General features: G+C 49.9%; 1 protein-coding gene and 2 long non-coding RNA genes across 4 annotated transcripts; 1 reads left to right on the top strand and 2 right to left on the bottom strand.

Annotated features, from left to right (window-relative positions):
• Positions 1-2,459: 2,459 nt before the first annotated feature.
• Positions 2,460-7,877, bottom strand: TLCD2 (TLC domain containing 2). Its single transcript, XM_072779091.1, has 4 exons — positions 6,982-7,877; positions 6,701-6,783; positions 6,405-6,487; positions 2,460-5,853 (listed from the first exon to the last, which is right to left on the bottom strand). The coding sequence occupies exons 1-4, from the start codon at positions 7,155-7,157 to the stop codon at positions 5,401-5,403; spliced, it is 795 nt and encodes a 264-aa protein (XP_072635192.1). The 5' UTR covers positions 7,158-7,877; the 3' UTR covers positions 2,460-5,400.
• A 588-nt stretch (positions 7,878-8,465) lies between these two features.
• Positions 8,466-14,812, bottom strand: LOC140606136 (uncharacterized). Its single transcript, XR_012008541.1, has 2 exons — positions 13,251-14,812; positions 8,466-11,215 (listed from the first exon to the last, which is right to left on the bottom strand). It is a non-coding gene; the product is annotated as an uncharacterized lncRNA (long non-coding RNA).
• Positions 13,321-16,866, top strand: LOC140606138 (uncharacterized). Of its 2 annotated transcripts, XR_012008544.1 has the most exons (4): positions 13,321-13,754; positions 14,123-14,262; positions 15,008-16,287; positions 16,448-16,866. It is a non-coding gene; the product is annotated as an uncharacterized lncRNA (long non-coding RNA). The 2 variants fall into 2 exon arrangements; XR_012008543.1 differs by having other exon boundaries at positions 13,327-13,754; positions 15,008-16,866.
• Positions 16,867-18,019: the final 1,153 nt, after the last annotated feature.

The following is an 18,019-nucleotide window of genomic DNA, read 5'->3' as shown; positions in this document are numbered from 1 at the left end:
TTGGCTCATGTAACTGAATTGTCCAGGCAAAGTTCTGGCTTCAGGCAGAGACTGATCTAGAGAGCCAGATGATAGAAATCTCCATCTGTGACCCCTCTTTCTGTGCTGGCTTCATGCTCAGGGAAGCCCTCTTACATCCTCCCTGGCTTAGCAATGTCAGCACATATAGTGTATCCTAGCCAAAAGTTCTAGCAGAAGTCAAGGTGCTGAGGCTCATAAGCTTTGCTTACCTGTCATGAACTCATTTGGGGGGGGAGGAGGGAAGAGGATATGGTGTTTTGATTGGCTAGCCCTAGGTCACATGCCCATTGACAGGGGAGTGAGAGAGGGGTGGTTCTCAAAGGAAAATCTGTACACTGCTAGGCAGGCAAAAATAGTTGGCCACAAGTGATGCAATGGATAAAAAAAAAAAAGGTTGAGTCCAGATCCTGTCACTAACTAGCTGGGTAATCCTGAGCATATTATCTAATCTCTCTGAATGTCAGTTTTCTCAACTAAATAATGGGATTAGTCTCTATTAGGTGGGGTTAAATAGGATAAAGTATAAAAGGTGACTGATATGGTAGGAGCACAACAAACATTCAGCTTGGGATGCTTTGACTTTATTTATTTATTTATTTAGATGCTTTGACTTTAAGTTTGTGATGCTAAACATTTCAATACAAGAGCAGCTCTTTTTTTTTAAATTTTATTTATTTATTCACGAATGACACAGAGAGGCAGAGACACAGGCAGAAGGAGAAGCAGTCTCCTCACAGGGAGCCCGATGCAGGACTCGAACCCTCGGCCCAGGATCAAGAGCAGCTCTGTAAAGAATAACTTCCCTTATTCCCTTATGTAATTTCCTGCTGAATGAGGCTCCTAATTTTCAGCCTGACAAATCTATATTTTACATAAAATAAAGCCTTGACAACTCAGTTATGGAGATTTCTGTTTAATTTTCTTGTTAACTCAGGATTAACTTGGCTAAAAGATTCTTTTGGTTTCAAACTCTGGCATTGAAAATCACTCTAAATTGTCTGAATCCATTCACTTGCTCTAAGCCCATTCTACTGAATAAATTGGGTTTGCTTTTTGATAATGGAGGATCTTTGAACACTTTAGGGCTTTTAGGTCAAAAAGTTGGTGCCAAGAAGAGATCTTCCCAAGGCAGAGCTTCCACAATCCAGCATTTCATTATAAATCAGACCACTAGAGCCAAGAAGAAGGGACTCAAAGAGACCACATTCACAAAAGACTGATGCCATTATTTGCATAGCAATTTATTAGTTTGTGATCAGGATAGTGTTTCAAGACCATAAAATACCAATGTCCTCCATCCAGGAAAGCCACTCTCCTATGGCAGAAGACAATTCATCACCCAGTAGCTCAGTAGGCATGGAGCCAGTCTTGAGGACCACTTCAGTAGGCCATGGTGAGGTCTGATAGATCACTGCCACCGTGACCCACTTCATTACACCAAATGTAGCATTTGCTAAACTCTGCATCTTTGAGCTTCTCTTTTCTAGGCACTGACCATGCCTCTCTAAGATCCATCATCTATATCTGGTCCACACCATCTATAATGGCCTACTCAATGAGATATCTCCTTATTCAATTGTTTTTTTTTAAGATTTTTTAAAAAATTTATTCAGAGAGAGAGAGAGAGAGAGAGAGAGAGGCAGAGACAGAGACACAGGCAGAGGGAGAAGCAGGCTCCAGGCAGGGAGCCCGACATGGGACTCGATCCTGGGCCTCCAGGATCACACCCGGGGCTGCAGGTGGTGCTAAACCGCTGCGCCACTGGGGCTGCCTGCCCTTCCTTATTCAATTGTAATCATAATTCAGTCTTGCCTCTCTGAAGTTTCACTAGGTTACCATGATGAAAATTTGTGATTCCAAATTCTTCAGGTGTTCACTTAACATCCTATCTCCACCAGGAGCAAGTTTTACTGTACAAGTTTTACTAGTTAACCCACAGAAACAGCAATATTTCCATAATAGCAAGGTCTTGACATCACTCCCAGATACTATCAACTATTATCTTTTTGTTAAATTTTTATTTATTTATGATAGTCACACAGAGAGAGAGAGAGAGAGAGGCAGAGACACAGGCAGAGGGAGAAGCAGGCTCCATGCACCGGGAGCCCGGCGTGGGATTCGATCCCGGGTCTCCAGGATCGCGCCCTGGGCCAAAGGCAGGTGCCAAACCGCTGCGCCACCCAGGGATCCCACTATCAACTATTATCTGCAGGTGTACTCACTGGAACTATGAATTTATGACAGTGGTGAAAGAAAACATGCAGGGCTTGGAATGAATCAATATTGACCACTGACCTCAACATATACTTAGGGAACAGATTCCTTAAAAAAAAAAGGGGGGGGGGGGAATCCCTGGGTGGCTCAGCAGTTTAGCGCCTGCCTTTGGCCCGGGGCGTGATCCTGGAGTCCCGGGATCGAGTCCCACGTCAGGCTCCCTGCATGGAGCCTGCTTCTCCCTCTGCCTGTGTCTCCGCCTCTCTCTCTCTCTGTACTCTCATGAATAAATAAATAAAATCTTAAAAAAAAAAAAAAGATTTCATTTATAGGAGCACCTGGGTGGCTCAGTTGGTTAATGGGAGCCTCCTTCTCCATCTTACTCTGCCTGGGCTCCCCCTGCTTGTGCTCTCTCTCTATCAAATAAATAAAATCTTTTTAAATTTTATTTATTTATTTGAAAGATTTTTATTTGAGAGAGAGAAAGCAAGTGCACACAAGCAGTGGAAGGCCAGGGGTAGTGGTAGGGGTAGAGGGAGAAGCAGACTCCCTGCTAAGTGGGGAGCCCTACTCGGACTCCATCCCAGGACCCTGAAATCATGACCCCAGCTGAAGGCAGACGCTCAACTGACTGAGCCACCCAGGCGCCCCTAGGGAACAAATTTCTACGATGGATTTGACATATTTCTCTTTCTTTGAAAACTCAAGACAATGTTTTTTTGGTCATCAGGACATTCTGCTAAGATGGCAAATTGAGTTTTGAAGATACTATTTCTACTAAGGACAAACACTGTGATGGAATTCTACTTTGTTTCTCTATCTCAACTTCTATACCTTTGCCTCTGGCTTTTGTCTGATTACATGTGTTATCTCTGCTCTTATTTCTTGCCTATGCTGTGGCAACTTCTTGTCAGTCTCTATTTGTTACTCTTCCCTTTGTACTTTGACTCTATGATGGGCACCTCTCACAATTCCTCCCTCATTTTTTCCCTCTATCTTCCTCTCTTCATCTGTTTCTTCCTTTTCTTTGTTCCTTCTTTTGTATGTTTTTATCTGTTTGGGGTCTGTTTTTGTTTTGTTTTCAGATTTTTAAAGTAATCTCTACACCCAACGTGGGGCTCAAACTCACAACCCTGAGATCACACATGCTCTATGACTGAGCCAGCCAGGTGCCCCCTTCCTTTGGATGCTTATTTAATCATTTGCGCCTCCCCCCAACTTGTTTCCCCCTCTGTGGTTCTCCTCAGTCCCTTTTCCTATTCTTCTATCTCAATTTACATCCCTGATTCTGACTTCTCTTGATTTTCCTACCAGTCTCTGCCTATCAGTTCCTGTCAGTCTCTGTCTTTGTGTTTTGCACTGTAGCTGTTTGTCCTTTGTCTTCCTGCCTGTCTCCAACTCAACATAGTTTCTACTTTCTTTTTCTGTCAGTGAATCTTTCCATTGAGTGCCTCCTCCCCTCCCTGTCCTGCTCCTCAGCTCCTCTAAGTCCCCTCATCTCTATTTCTCCCTCTCTTTTCTCTCTGCCAACTTCTCTAAATGCCCCTCTTACCTACATCTCTCCTGAGTCTGGACGTTCCTCCTTGTCACTCACTGTTTCTCTGCCTAGACCATCTGTGCCTTGCCCCCTTGGGGTCCCTTCCTGTCAGCTTTTATTTCTAGTTTTCTTATTCTCTTTGTTTATGACCATTTTACCAGTTCTGTGACTTTAGTTCCTGTCAGCATCCATGACAGACTTTCTCAACATCTCTACCAAAGGTTCCATGTCTTGCTCTCCAGCTCTCTTCAGCTTTGTCTCTTCTATTCAGGTGACCTTCTCTTTCTTTCTATCCATCCCTCAATCTATGTATACCTGTTCCCATCATCCGATTTGTCTTTCTCTAGCTCAGCTTTTGGGCAGAATTTTTTTGTTTGTTTGTTTTACTCTTCCTGTTTCTTGCTTTTGCTCCTCTATCTTTTCTGTGGGTAATAAGGGTTATCTCCTTCTGTCCATTGTTTAGAATAGTAATCTTAATCTGCTTTACATTTCCCATAACTTGGCTGTTCTGCCTGAAGGAGAGATTTTGTGATATAGGGGACCAAAAAAAAAAAAAAAAAAAGCAGAAGTCTTTGGGGAGCAGGGCACCTGGGTGGCTAGTCAGTTGAGCATCTGGCTCTCAATTTCGGCTCAGGTCACAATCTCAGTGTGGGGCATGGAGCCTGCTTAAGATTCTCTCCCACTGCCCCACCCCTCGAAAAAAAAAAAAAAAGTGGCAAGGGAGAAAGGAGATGGAGAGCTTGCAAATGAATCCCAGAAGAGAGTCAGATATTCCTTAATCCTTCTGCCGCCAAGTGGAAGCCTTCCCTCATCTACCTCGGTCTCTGCCTTCCTTCTTCCACAAAAGGCCAATGGAAAACGCTACACTTGGCACCCAGAATGAATGTTTGAGTTCCTGTTATGGCTCTGGACTTCAATATTGTTCTAAGAAGGCAGACCTAGTTCATTCCTTTAAGAATCTGCATTTTCTTTGAAAGACAGTAAGAAATTTTAAAAGGCAGATATCGGACTTTTAAAAAATGTAAAAGGCAGTAGTATAAACACAGTAGTATGGCTTTGAGAACCAGAAATATCAGCAGCAATTGTAGTGGTCCAGTTCTTCTGTTTCTTGGCAACTATTATGTCCATCCCTACTGGCTACAGATAGCACCTGTTATGGCCTCCTCCCACTGCTAGAATTTGGTCATCGGTGAGGCCTCTCTTCCCTCTGAACCCACCCCCTCCCCATCAGATCTCTCTGGTCCTAATAGGACTTCACCTTTCTTCATCTGTTCCTGTGTTTAAGGTAAAGGATGCCATTAGCAGTTTCATTTAACTTCACGCCTCCTGTCACCCCTTACTGGTAGCACTGGCTATCCCTCTTGAGCTAGTTTGCTGGAAGAAGCAGTCATCTGATGATGGAATTCACTGAACAATAGCCCAGTTTCCCACCCATCCAAGAACATCAGCACTTCTCCAATTCTAGGAATGGGAGGGGAAGGGAGTGGGTTACTTGGAAAGAGGGGCTGAGATACTGAAAATTCAGTCCAGTCCTTAACCCTTTGAGGGACTGTGCACTGTAGACCACAATCTCCTTTTCCTGGCCCTGCCTCCCTCAGGACTGGCAGAAGGGGAGCCTTGGCCTCTCTCTAGTCTTGCAGGCTGAGAGTGGAATCCTCCCTGGTGACAAGCTCACCATCACAACATCCCCTTGTGCCTCTGGTTTCCTTGTGCCCAGGGATGGGTGAGTGGGGCCGAGACCGCAGGACATCACTGACCAAAATACGGATACCCAGTGCAATGCTTATGGCACCCACAGTGACCAGCCCAGTTCCACCAAGGATGACCAGAGGAGGGGGCACTTGGTGTTGCTGTCGGATCAGCCATATACTCATCCACCCCAGAGGCACTAGGCGGAAGAGGGCCAGGGTGGCCAGAGTGGCCCAGCTGGCCACACTGAAGGCCAGGGATGGGGCCTGGTGAGAAAGCAGCAACAATTTTCGTAGGTGCAGGCAGGCAGAGTTCAACTCCAGGAGCAGAGACACCACAGAGAGGCCCACATAGTGGCTGGACAGAATGGCAGTGCTGAGGCAGCTCACTACCTGGGGAACCGGGGTCAGAGGTCAGAGGACCTTCTATGACCTCCCGCCCATTATGTACCAATATCCCAGGCCTTAAGACAGGGGCTCCCAAGCATTTTTGTGGCACCGTGTCAAAAATCTGCCCTTAAACTTACCTTATGTTGGAGCCTGAATGGCCTTAACCCTTCCATTGGATGGGAGGAGCCATGACCCAGTGGCTGTCTCCCCTGGTGCGGCAGCAGCATCTGCGCAGTACTCCCCCCCCTTCCATTCCTGGGCTTTTGTGCCCCATTCCCATTCCCTATACTGGGGCTCCTCAGAAAAGCTCCATATGCAACATTTCTGCAATCAGATGGGACACGTGAGCGAATCCAAGCCACTTAGGCAGTGCTCAGAGTCTAGCTGTGGCTAGCAGTCAATCTGCTGCCCCTCAAGCCAGTCCAAGGTTGGGGAGGGCAGGTGCCAACAGGGGTCAGAGACTCTAGGAAGTCATTGGACAGAAACCTGAAGAGAGATTGAGGACCCAGCCCCAGCATACCACCCTTCCTGTGTCACCTTTCCCTGAGGCTCACCACCAAATGATGACAAATAAGTTCCCAGGCCTGGCCCAAGGTCTCGTTCCACAGCATGTCAAGTCCATCCGCCAAGAAATAACCTATGGGAGTGGCATGAGGAGGGGAGGGGCATTAGGCTTCTCCCAAGTTGTACCTCCTGGAGAGGAATCTTCATCCCCACCTTTTCCTAGGTCTTTAAAATAACCAAAGCTGCCAGAAACATTGGACCCCTATGGAGAGAGGAAAGGCGACCTGGAATCACCATTGGAAGGTTGCTCCCCGACTAACCGGCCTGGCCTTCCCTGCAGACTTACCCACCGACACAGCCACCAGCACCAGGGCCCAGGGCGGGTGGCCGTGAATCGGGTCGGCAGCCATCTGAGGATACAGCAACAGCCTGTAGGAGATGGGGGGCCATGGTCAGCATCATGCAGACTCAGACCCCATTCTCCCGCTGTGCACGCTCACCCGCCCATTCACACACCGCACCCAGTGTCGGACACTTCCATTGTGAAGAGGCCCGCCGGGTCTCTTAATCTCAGCTTTCCACCCCTCACCCTCACCCAGGTGCCTCCCAAATCTCTATACTCCGCACCCGAGCAGCGCCCCGACCCCTGTGAGCAGGCTGTGCACCAGGGAGACACAGATGTTCCGCCACTTCCAACGGTCCTGGGCAGCAGATCCCGGCGTGGGCAGCAGCTGCAGCGCCCAGTGCAGCCCCCGGAAGGCGGCGAAGGAGACGCTGGTCACGAGGAGCCCCCAGGGATCCATGGCCTGGTGGGCGGGCTAGGTCCGGTTCAGTTTCTTGGACCCCTGCGCTCTCAGCCCGGACTCATCCAATGCCAGCTGCGAGGACTGCTGCGAGGACTGCGAACAGACCTCGCGACAAGAACCGGTCCTCGGCTTCCCCAGCCCACTACGCCTGCGGAATCCCCTGTAACTTTTCCAGGGTCCGACCACGCCCACATCACTCGGCTAGGTGGTGATTGGAGCAGCCGTGGGGCCACGCCCCGGAGCCACCGCATCCGATCGCGTCCTGCCCTAGCGGGGGTTGGAGGGTTGGGGGCTTCCAACCCGAGGGCCTTCCCCCGGGGACCGAGCCTTGCAATAGAGCTCAGGGGGACTTCCGGGATGTCTATAGGGGTCTTCCCCAACGCCACGTGTCCCAAACCCCTCGGAGTTCCAAAAATAGGTCACTAATCTCACCTGACGCTCGCACAGCCCCCGCCCCATTGTCTTTCACCTCCTCTCCCTAGCTAACCTCTCACCTGCTGGTCGTCCCTCCCACGGCACACTCACCGACCCGAGGGTAGAGGCCAGCGCACAGCCACTCCCTCTTAAACGTAGCCACCGCTCTGCCCCGCACCATCCCCGAGTCTCAGCTGTGGGGGCATCTCACTTCCTTGGAGCCACCCTTTCCACCTCCTGAGGTTTCTAGACCTCTAACACATCATAGCAACCCTATACTTACAACAGTCCTGTTCCCTTACACAGTACCTTCAAACGGAACAACAGCTCCCATTTTGCAGAAGCGATCCACTGGGGACTCCTCCCCCCAACCGCTTCTGGGTTCCCTACAGCCTTGCTGTTAGAAAGGAGAGGCAAAAGGAAACCTCTCAGGACCTAAGACTTGAAAAGCACCCCTCCCCCCAGGGCTAGGTACAAGTTAGGTGAATAGAATTCACTCTTCCAATCTGAGGCATAAGGAGAGGTCACACAGGGTTGCCTCAAGGTTGGGGCAGAATCAAAGAGAAAAACAAAGACTGATAGGATTCTAGAACCTTTCAGCCTGGAGAGGAAAATATGCCCCCTCCCCTTCCATCTCCTGAAGAGTGACAGGTTTTTACTGTTTTCCTTACTCCACTCCACACCTCTTTAGCTGGCTGAAAGCCAGCAATTCAGAGAGCTGTTTCCCGTACATGGAGAGGGCAGATTCCAGCTACTCCTGGAGAATGAAGTTTTCCACATTCTCACCACCCCTTTTCTTCACCAAAACCCCATTATGTCCAAGGGGCGAGGAGCATCCCCTTCATTCCTCCACACTCACTTCTCCCAGCTTTTGAAAAAAATTTACACTGATTATTTTAAATTTTATTATATGAAAACCATACAATGTAGAAAGTTTTAAAGTTACAGAAAAGTCAGAGGAAAATCACAATGACTCTGTTCCACTGTCCAAAGATAACCACTATTATTAACATTTTGTCTTTTTCATTTATGTATACAATATACCTATTTTTTTTTTTTGAAGATTTATTTATCATGAGAGACACAGGGAGAGAGACGCAGAGACTTAGGCAGAGGGAGAAGCAGGCTCCCTATGGGGAGCCCAAAGTGGGACTCGATCCCAGGATCACGAACTGAGCCAAAGGCAGACACTCAACCACTAAGCCACCCAGGCGTCCCAATACACCCATATTTTAAAAACCAAAATTGAGATCACATAACACACTATTTTAATAAACTTTTTAATATTCAAAGAGCATTTTTCTTTCCAGTCAAATGTTTTTCTGCATGACTTTTAATGGCTATGCAGTACTCCACCATCTGGATGGATATACAATGATTTACTTAAGCAATCCCCCATTGCAAATTTTCATTACAGCAGAAAAGAAATGAATTCTCAGACAGTTGCTTCTCATTTTCTCTATTGCAATACTGGGATGACCATCTTGTAACTAAATTGTTAATTATTTTCTTAGGATAAGTCCTCAAATGTAGAATTACTAGGTCAAAGGCGATGGAAACTTTTATTAGAGTGTTTGAGACATATTACCAAACTGACATCCAGGAAGGCCATAACAATTTGCATGCCGATATGCAATGTATAGGAGTCTTATTTTAGTACTTCTTTGCCAATACTGGGCTTTTCTTTTAAAAAAATATAATTTGCTAAGGAAAAAATGCTTTCAGCTATATTTTTCTTTCTTTAATTACCTAATGAAACACATTGTTTTTCATGGTTTTATCCATTTGAATTTCTTCTATGCATTTCCTGTGTATGTCCTTTCACAGCTGGTTCTTGCTCCTTGAGGCTGCTTTATATAAAAACTACAGGGTAAAAAAACAAAACAAAACAAAAACAAAAACAAAAACTACAGGGTAGGAAGGTAGTAGTAGGTGGATGAAGCCACAGGACACTTTAATACAGTCTCATATCTCTGAGGGAGGCAGTAAGTAACACTGGAGAGAAATAGTGAATGAAGCAGAAGGCTGGGAGCTTGTCCTTGATGGAGGCTGGCTGTCCTCCCTCCTGGAGTGCTCCTGGCCTTTATGGGTCCCCTCTGTGGGGTGCCCAGACAGGGCCCTGTGTTCTCCAGGCCTGGTCCTTCACTGGTCTTCTGCCTGCCTGCGTTCCCAGGCTGCTCTTCCTCATCTTTGCTTCATGATGGGTGAGGATGGCAGAGCCACATACCCAGGGCTGGAGGGAGACACTGTGGCCAGTGAAGCGGGGAGGGGAAAAAAGGATGGAAGCAATGTCCAGGGACAGAGCAATCTTTGTTGCAGACTATGAGTAGACTCAGTCTACCCACCCCCTCCACCACAGTCCCACACACGTCCAGCTCAGGCTGCAGAAGGGTGGGTTCAATGATCTACTCTCCTAAATCTGTTTCTCATAGATAGAGAATAAAACCCAGCTACCTCAACGCCTCTTGTCCCACTACAGGATAGCTTCCTGCAGCTTCTGAATTTGGCCACCTTCAGGCAGGGAGACTGGGCCATGGTTGAACTACACCAGAGCCTGAGCCACAAGAGTTAGACTGCATCAGGAGCTGGGGGTGGTAGGTTTACACTGCTTGATGCAACAAAGGGGGTCACACCCCACAACCCACCTCTCCTGGTTGCTGGAGAGAATTTCCTGCCTGCACAAACTATCCTAGAAAGTAAAGTGAGGGAAGAAACGGAGGAACAGTAGTTGGAACCCCATCAGTGGCTGCAGTTCTGTTTTGGGTGGTAGAGGAAGCCAGGGGCCACCTTTGCATGATGAGACATCACTGTAGAGACTGAGCCCCTCCCTCTAACTCTCCCCCACTACCCTCCTTGGGTTAGTGTGTTCAGGGATGGGGGGAGGAGCAACAGCTTAAGTTTTGTTCCTACCCACAGGGAGAGGAGAGCCCAGGCTCTGAGTAGTCTGCAGAAGTAGGCTTCTGATTCCCTTCTGCATACGTATGTGATTTCCCATCTCACAGGTGGAGAAGCTGAGACAAGAGGTCTAAGAGTCCAACATATAGGTGATTATCCCTGAATCCAGAGTCTAAGCCAGTATAAGAAAATAAAGGGAAAAGTAAGAGCATGGAGATGACTACTCAGATGGGAGTTTCAGTATGATCTTTTCCCTGAAGAATAAATTTACTTAGGACCTCCCTGGAAAGGCAGTAGGGAAGAAAAGGAGACAAAGGAGGAGGACCAAGAAAGACATCTGGGTAAAGGGGTAGACAGTTTTCTTTGCTCCTGTTATCTTCGCCATGTCACATCAATGTAGACCAACTAACCTTGAGTGATCACAGTCATCTATTCCCCCATCCAACCAGAGTCTCTAATCTAAAATTGTTCTCTCTTGCTGGGTCAGTCTGGCTGAAGGCTCTGAACAAGGTTTCCTTTTCCAAATGGCATTATTACTCCCGCTGTTCAGACCTTCCCAGCCCCAGTTCTGTCACCTTCCAGATGAAGGGGAAAGCAGCTCCTTCTCCTCTTCCTCCTCCTCCTTGAAGCCAGGGGCAGAGGGCAACAGTTCTTCAACTGGCAGCTTTAGCTGGGTCAGGACATAAAGCTTGCCACTGAAGAACTACTGCGGCTCAGCCAGATGAGGGTGTGGGAGGGACAGGCTCCTAAAAGGAAAGGGAAGAAAAATGGGAAGGATCTGAGCAGGGCCATGTTACAGGGACACTGTCCCACTGGCCATCAAAATCCAGCTCCAACAGATGCTCAACCTGTAACAAAGGCTTCTTGCTCTGACCTGGGCCCACAGGAGTGGTTAACTTCAGTAAGAAGCAAGAGGCAGCTCTAAGCAGACTTCCTTTCACCTCCTTCCAGAACTGAAGGCTGTAGAGACTCATGCCTGCTCTCACCCCTCCTTGCCCCAGCTATCCATGGAGGGCCCAGCCTCTTCAGCATTCAGAGAGGGCAGGACTTAGAAACCTGGACACACTCCACCAGTTGCCCAGGTACCAGGTGAGAAGTTGTACCTTAGATCCAGAAATGTGAGTTCAGTGATCAGCCCAACTGATCTGTTCCCAGGGAGTTCAGCTGAAGAGTTTGGGGGGCCTACATCTGGCGAAGAGTGAGGAAGGGAAGAGGTCTAGAGTTTGGAAGGTCAGCAGAGGCTCCAGGGACTGTGAGAAGAGGACAGGGGACCAAAGGCTGGAGGGGAGGGAGGTATGGGCAGGGTGGACGGGCAGCTTCCCCAAGACTCTTAAATGCCAGGCATTCCGCTTGCGCATTCCGGGTACATCTGGTATGAATTCCAGGCTGTCTGCCGGCCCCTCCGTGTCTGAACTTTGTTCCAAGTTCCAAGCCCCGCCCCCACAGTTCCAACGCATGAATCAGCAGGAAAAGCCGGGCCCTGCAGCATGGCCTAGGGAGGGGGCTGGGGGCGTGGCAGTCTTGAGGGCCAGAGCTGGGGAGGACGGGTCTCTGCTGACACTCAGTCCAAGGGCATGGCCCATGCCACTGAGAGGCCGAGGCAGTCTTGTCTTGAGACTTCTATACTCAGAGGGTAAGAAAGATTACGGTGGGGGTGGAAGGTTTTCAAATTACAAAAACCCTCTTGGGAGACATGAACTTTGTGGTATCTTCCTTCCCCCAGGTGACCAGTCCAACTCCTTCCCACTCTCCTCTGTCTGAGCCAGCTCTGTTCAGCCCATAGGACTCAACGGCTGCTCAGAGTCTGTGCCAAGCAGGTGCCCTTGGCTGCAGGGCGGGGTGGGCCCAGGGCACTGACCCTCTGACCAGCTGCTCCATCAACCCTTTGGCACCCTGACAATTCCTAGCCCAGTCTGACAGCCAGGATGACAGGCCAAATGAGTTGGAGGCTGGAACTAGGGCCGGAGGGAGGTGGGGGCGAGCCTAGCGAGAGGCCATAGGGAGGGGCCAAGAGTTGGCCGAGAGGTGGGGAGAGAGGGAGCCCAGTGATGACTAACCCAGGCGCCCCACCCAGCCAGCCGGCTTCCCAGGCGGTCAGGGCCAGGCCTGGGCTAGGGGCCCCACAACCGGACATGCTGGGGGGAGGTGCAGAGGTGACCTTCTCTGGGCCCAAGACGGCCAGTTAGGCTGGGGAGGGGGGGTTAGAGTTTCCAGGTCCTCCTCCAGCCCGCTTCCCCCACCAACCGCGGTGAAACCCTAACCTTTGGGTTGCATAAGGCCCCCGCACCGCCGCCCCCTACTCCTCTCCCCTCCCCCCTTACATAACATCCCCTGGAGAGAACGAGAGGAGGGGCCGGCCCGCCCAGAGACCCCTTCCCTGCCAGGGCTCTCAACTGGGCCTGATCAACTGCCTGCCAGTCGAGGAAAACTACCTCCCCGCTACCCGCCCGGTCCAAACCCTCCTCAAGCTGGGAAGCTAGTTCCCGTATCCTCTGACCAGGGGGCGCCGAGGTTAGCTGACCCCAGCCCTCTAGCCCCTCGTCTAGCGCCTAGTCACTCCGCCAAACCCTCCGCCACGACTGTCATCCCGGACTCTCTTGAAACCTCCTGCCACACTACTCCAGCCAGTCCAGACCCCTCACCCCAAGAGCTTCCCTGCCCCCGCCGCCCCCTCACCCCTCCCCCGGAAGGGCAGGGTGTGGCCACCAGGACCCTACTTCCCCCCATTACCCCGTTTGCATGGTTCCCTCCAGTGCGGCCGGGACCCCAGCTCACACCCACCTGGTCCTGGGTGCGGGGGGTTGCTGAGGGTAAGGGAGCAAATCAGTGCGTCCATCCCCCACGGCCGGCGGCGCTGTGTCTTCCCTGCGCCCAGCACACACCGGCTCCAGTCTCCGATCAGCTGGCGGCGTCGTGACGCACAAGCCGCGATTGCACCGCCCAGAGCCAATCACCGCCCACTGTTGGGCAGCGTGACCACACCCACTTGGGGGCGCCAGCGCTTCGCCCAGGTCCCGCCTCTCCGGCTGTCTTAGCTCTGATTGGCAAGGAGGCCACCCCCTTGCCCGGCGGAGCTGCGCTAGGCCACGCCCACCAGCTCAGGAGCTCGCCAATACGTGAAAGGGTGTGGCTGAGCCCTCCGCCTAAGGCCTCTTGCTTTGAAGAGCGCTACGTCAAACCAGAGTCCTAAAGAGCAGAAGGAAGTGAAGGCGCGTGTGTTTGCAGTGCACACTGGTCAATGTAGTTCTCGGTCTGACACTTCGTTCCCAGAATCCAGCGCGCTCTGTGAGTTGGCATTTTTAAACTCATTTCTGAATCCATCCCGGCGAAGTCCTTAAAGGGCTACAGCCCCTCCTTTTGGGAGCCGTGAGTGCTGCTTTCACACTACCCCAAAACGGATCCGCTGGCTTCTGCGCACTGAGGCGATGGCTCTCTAGAGAAAGCTGGCGCAGGCGAAGCAGCAGGAGCGGGAAGAACTGACGGTGGCAATCAGCTTCCAGGGCAGCAGGCTCTTCCATTGGATGAGGACTCCTGTAGGCTTTGGGGGAGGGGAGAACTGCCCCCCCTTGCCTAGTGCTAGCTTTCACTAGAGGGATCTAGTCCTCCTCTCCTGGCGGGTGGAGGCTTTTCTAACCAGGAGACTTTTCTCGTAGAGTATGTCTCGTCCCAGTCGTAGACAGATTCTCTCAAGCAGCAACCTCCTAACAAGATTCATAGTACAGTCTTCACCTGAGGGTAGAAGCAAGACTTGTGGACGGAAACTAGGGGATGGGTCATGCCAAAGTGTCAACTGGTAAGAACCCCAACCTCCGCCTAATACCCCCATTCTGTCCCGCCTCCCAGAAGCCTTTCTCAGACTCAGGCCTACTTAGAAGGGATTGCAAAGGTAGAGACCAATGAGGAGGCCGCCCCTTCTCCAAGGGCCAATCAGTGCCTAGTGGGGGAGGGGAATGGGCAAAACGGAGAGGAACCCAATGACTTGGCAAAAGCTGCCGAACCGCTTATTTAAAGGGGCAAGTCTGGGACCCATAGCAATTTATCATCCCCCGCCCCCGCTCCCCTAAAGACGAACGTGTAGACACGGATCCATGATTCTTCCATAGGCCCCCGATTGAGTGTGAGGGTAACTGAGCCGGAAGGATGAGCCTGGGGAGTGAGATAGTTCCTCTGTATTAAATACGGGCTCCACGAAGTAACCGCCCTGGTTCCTAGGAGCTCCCGAATTCTCGGCCTGTGTTCTGAACATTGTGCCTTTAAGGAAACTTCCTGCCTCCTACCTCGGTAACAGCTGATTGTTGGAAAGTGTGACCTCAGGGGACGAATCAGCTGTTACCACATCCTCCTCCAGGCCTGCCCTCCTCCATCCCCCTATTCCCCCCACCCACCCCAACGCCTCCGCCCCAACCCTCATTGGTTGTGAGGGAAGAAAGGAGATGGAACCCCAAATATGGGGGACCTGCTTGTACTTTCCTCTTTCACTCCAAGACTGTCTCCCTCCCTCAACCCCCCTCCCCCCCTTCAATCTGCTGGTTTTTCAGAGATTCTGAGCTTGGAACAAGAGTTATTTCCTGTCAGCTCAGACCCACCTTCTCAGGTCTAGAAGGGGGCCTGTATTGGGGAAGTCCAGAACCTTGGCTGGCTGGGTTTGTGAGTGCTCCAGGAATGGATGCTGGGGAAGGTCCAGTGAAGCAGCAAACCAAACCAGGAGAAGAGAAATGTCTGTGGAAAGCAAGCCTCCTGGGGTCAGAACCCTGCTCCCCAGGCCATTTGCCCCCCTACTCCCTCCTCATGTTGGCTTATTTCTTCCCAGCCAGGGACCACCTAAGTGGACTCCCTTGGCTTAGCCCATTCGGTCCACTTCTAACTTAGATGCCACCAGGCTCTTTATTTACACTCACCCTCCACAGTAAGGGTGCTAATGTGGAGCTTCCCAGGGGCTACAGGTGGAATGCGCTGATCCCAGGAACCAAGGGCTTTGACTGGAAAGTCCTGCAGGAAGGTAATATTTTACCCCAGCCCTGAGCTGGGAGTCAGGGTCATTACAGGACAAGCTTGTGTGAAGTCCCAGGACTGACTTGGCAAGGCTGGGAGAAACTGAGCAGGGCCTTGGCCAAGCTTGGAAGAAAGAGAAACCTCACCAGCTGCCCCCATTATCCATTATCCTTATCTTGGAATTCCCATCCCCTTCTTACCCAAGGCTTTTGGGGTAGGCCCATCGCCATTTTGTTTGGCTAACTCCCCCTCCTTTCACCCTCCCACCCCACAGGGCAAAAGTGGCTTTGAGTCCAGGGTTTCTCAATCTCAGCACTATTGACATTTGGCTGATAATTTCTTATTGTGGGGGGTGTTATTTGTAGAATATTTAGCAGCATCCCTGGCCCACTAGATGAAATTAGTAACACCCCTACCCTGAAGTTATGACAACCACCAGTGTCCCTGGACATTACCAGATGTCCCTTGGGGGCCAAAATCTCCCCCAGCTGAGAACTACTGAATTAGACAAACTTGGATTCAAATTCCAGATCTTACCAGCTGTGAACTTGAAGATACTCAACATCTCTTCACCTCCATTTCCTCATCTGCAAAAGAGTGAATAATAAATTCGCGGTTTATTATAGGGATTAAAAAAGGATTATATTTGAAAACACCTAGCACAGTGTCTGGCCCACTGGCCCACAGTCGGTGCACTAAATGTTAGCTTCCTTCACTTTGCTCTCTGCCAGATCAGCAAGAACTAACCTCACTCAGCATGGGCTGACTGCCTGGGCAGCTGCAGCTTCCCTCCCTGACTATCCAAGCCAGGAAACTCAATATTGAGGTTGGCGAAAGGGAGTGGTTAATTTGGTCCTGGATTCCCCAAAGCCCAATGGTGGTTGGGTTGGGATTCTGGGGGAAATTTGGGAATTGAGCTGTTACAGAGTATTATACCAAGATGTGGCCTACATTAGATTTAACTGGGGTGCTTGTTAAAAATTCAGATTCCTGGGACCCCTGCGTGGCCAGCAGTTGAGCATCTGCCTTTGGCTCAGGGCGTGATCCTGGGTCCAGGGATCCAGTCCCGCATTGAGCTCCCTGCGAGGAGCCTGTGTCTCCCTCTGCCTGTGTCTCTGCCTCTCTGTGTGTGTGTCTCTCACAAATAAATAAACAAAATCTTAAAAAAAAAAAAAAATCAGATTCCTGGGTCTCCCCCCAGACTACTGAATCAAAAGTACATCATAAAGTTTGGCCTTGGGGATGCCTGGGTGGCTCAGCAGTTGAGCGTCTGCCTTCGGCTCAGGGAGTGATCCCTGGATCCTGGATACAGTGCCACATCAGGCTCCCTGCATGGAACCTGTTTCTCCCTCTGTCTGTGTCTCTGCATCTCTTCCTGTGTATTTCTCATGAATAAATAAATAAAATCTTAAAAAAAAAAAAAAGTTTGGCCTCGAATTGGGGAAGGTGTCCGTGTCCAGCATTGTAAAGACATCCTATTCAAGGGAAGAACCATAAGTTAAGGTTAGTTACACTCAAGGTCATTGTTGTAGTACAAGCTGAAACTACTAGAGGGCAGAGCACACATCAACTTGCAGGGAGAAAAAGTAGTGCCTGCTCAGTCTAGGTAAACAGACCAAAGACCAGATGAACCCAAGTTTAGTGGTACTAAGCAGCAGACACTACCCATTATCAAAACCAGTTCTCTGTCTGCGGGTACTCAGACCAAAGTTGGGGTTGGAGATTGTCAAGGGACTCCTAATTTCTCAGGTGAAAAAATAATACTGCATGGCCGAGGAGTACGGTGAACATTAGTTTTAGAATGAAATAGTCTAAGTTTAAATCTTGGCTCTACCACTTCTTATTTATGTGACCTTGAGCAGGTTACCTAAGGAAGTCAGCTTCCTCATTTTAAACAGTTATAAAAATATCTTCTTAAAAGGGTTGTGGTGAGGATTAAACAAAACAGCAAAGTGCTTAGTGGGATGCCTGGCTCCTAATCAGTGCTCCAAGAATGATGGTTCTAAGTTATTACTGCCCAAGGCCATGTGACCAAGCACATCATGGGCTCCCGCTGCTGCTGCTGCTGCTGCTTCTTCTTCTTCTTCTTCTTCTTCTTCTTTTTTTTTTTTTAATAAATTTCCCGCTGCTTCTTCAAGAAAGAAGATACAGATGGAATCCAATCACAGCTAGCCATTTGTTTCCTCTGTTTCCTAAAGACTTTAGGACTTTAGTGTTTCTTAAGTGTCTTTATGGATTCCCCCACATCACTACACCAAACTCCTATATAAGACAAAATCGCTTTCTAGGAGAGACTCCCCAAAACAGCCAGAGGCTTTACGATGTTCTATTTGCCCTGCAAATGAGTCAGAACCGAGAACCCTAGAAGAAGTCATGTAGTTTTGGTGCTAGCTGTCTGGTTTCTGCTCCCTATTTTGCACCCTCCCCCCAGCCAAGGTAGGCACTGCAAGGCTCTGACCACAGCAGCAGGCTCTGGCACCTCAGACACAGATCTTCAACAGGAAGTCTTCGGGGAACGTTTCCTCCTATGAACTACAAGCGTCTGGGCATGGGACACT

Source organism: Canis lupus, chromosome 16 (genome assembly GCF_048164855.1).
Source record: "Canis lupus baileyi chromosome 16, mCanLup2.hap1, whole genome shotgun sequence".
NCBI classification, from domain to species: Eukaryota; Metazoa; Chordata; class Mammalia; order Carnivora; family Canidae; genus Canis; species Canis lupus.
The sequence above is the reverse complement of the archived record's forward strand: the minus strand, read 5'-3'. Positions and strand labels throughout refer to the sequence as shown.

What these genes read in the sequence shown, in the direction of transcription:
- TLCD2 (XM_072779091.1), bottom strand. Translation starts at nt 7,157, where the DNA reads ATGGATCCCTGGGGGCTCCTCGTGACCAGCGTCTCCTTCGCCGCCTTC. An exon ending in GCTGGTGGCTGTGTCGGTGG is followed by an intron (nt 6,488 to 6,700) that starts GTAAGTCTGCAG and finishes CCACTCCCATAG; the next exon opens with GTTATTTCTTGGCGGATGGA. An exon ending in TTATTTGTCATCATTTGGTG is followed by an intron (nt 5,854 to 6,404) that starts GTGAGCCTCAGG and finishes CCGGTTCCCCAG; the next exon opens with GTAGTGAGCTGCCTCAGCAC.